Source organism: Capsicum annuum, unplaced genomic scaffold (genome assembly GCF_002878395.1).
Source record: "Capsicum annuum cultivar UCD-10X-F1 unplaced genomic scaffold, UCD10Xv1.1 ctg70475, whole genome shotgun sequence".
Lineage (NCBI taxonomy): Eukaryota > Viridiplantae > Streptophyta > Magnoliopsida > Solanales > Solanaceae > Capsicum > Capsicum annuum.
The window spans coordinates 2,783-3,780 of record NW_025880209.1 but is presented as its reverse complement, the minus strand read 5'-3'; the positions used below and the strand labels follow the sequence as shown (position 1 = coordinate 3,780).

General features: G+C 36.7%; 1 protein-coding gene across 1 annotated transcript; it reads left to right on the top strand.

The window, feature by feature from the left end:
• The first annotated feature begins 318 nt into the window (after nt 1-318).
• LOC107853381 (protein MAIN-LIKE 2-like) lies at nt 319-750 on the top strand. Its single transcript, XM_016698370.1, has one exon. The coding sequence runs from the start codon at nt 319-321 to the stop codon at nt 748-750; it is 432 nt and encodes a 143-aa protein (XP_016553856.1).
• The last annotated feature ends 248 nt before the right edge of the window (nt 751-998 follow it).

Here is a 998-nt window from a genome sequence, read left to right as displayed (position 1 = left end):
TTGACAGTGCAATCTCTTTCATCGAAGTAATTAATCGTTCGTGTTTCAGGTTGCGAAACCCTAGCCTCAAGTTTTGGTATGAATATACTCTCTGTTCTCCTTGCCTCAACTTCACTCTCTATTTTAAACTTTATATTTCTCGAATTTTATTCAACTATGCTCAAAATTATGAACAATTATTTGTAGACAAAGAGATAGGATATTTTTTAAAGGAGAAAGAATTATCTGTAGACTTTTTTAGAGAATAATTTTTCCTTTATGGCTGGTTAATTTGTTTATTATAGTGAAAATATTTACTTATGTATAGGTACCTTTTTTATGGCTGGTAGTAGTTCATACAAGTCGGATCCTGGGCCACTTGAACCATCTATATTAACTGAACAACTCACTCATAGGTCACGGGATATATGGGATGGAAGTGTTGATATGGCTCTTAATACGAGAAAGAGTGATGGAGGTTTTTACAAGCTCGTAGAAAAATATCCTATCCATCCACGAGTTTTAGAAGTGATTAAATTATCTGGATTGTATGGTGTTTATAGATGTAATAGGTCTGTTATCGACCGTAGTTTGATCACTTCATTAGTTGAGCGGTGGCGTCCTGAAACACATACTTTCCACTTTAGAACAGGTGAAGCAACTATCACCTTGCAAGATGTCGATGTGTTGTATGGATTACCCGTGAATGGTGCTCCGGTACTTGGTACTGAGACGACGAGAACTATTAGAGATTGGCAAAACATTTGTTAAAGATTATTAGGTTTTTTTCCATCTCTTCAGAACTTTAAAAATAGTTTCCTCAAGGTCTCCGCGCTTAAAGCACACCTGCTAAGTGAACCACAATTGTCAGACATAGCAACCCAAGAAATAGTCAATCAGAAGGCTAGGTGTTACATGTTTTGGTTGATTGGGGTATGATGATGGCAGATACATCTGGTGCTTATTTGAAGCTTATGTACCTACCTATGCTCGAGGATGTCAATGCAATTGGGTCTTAT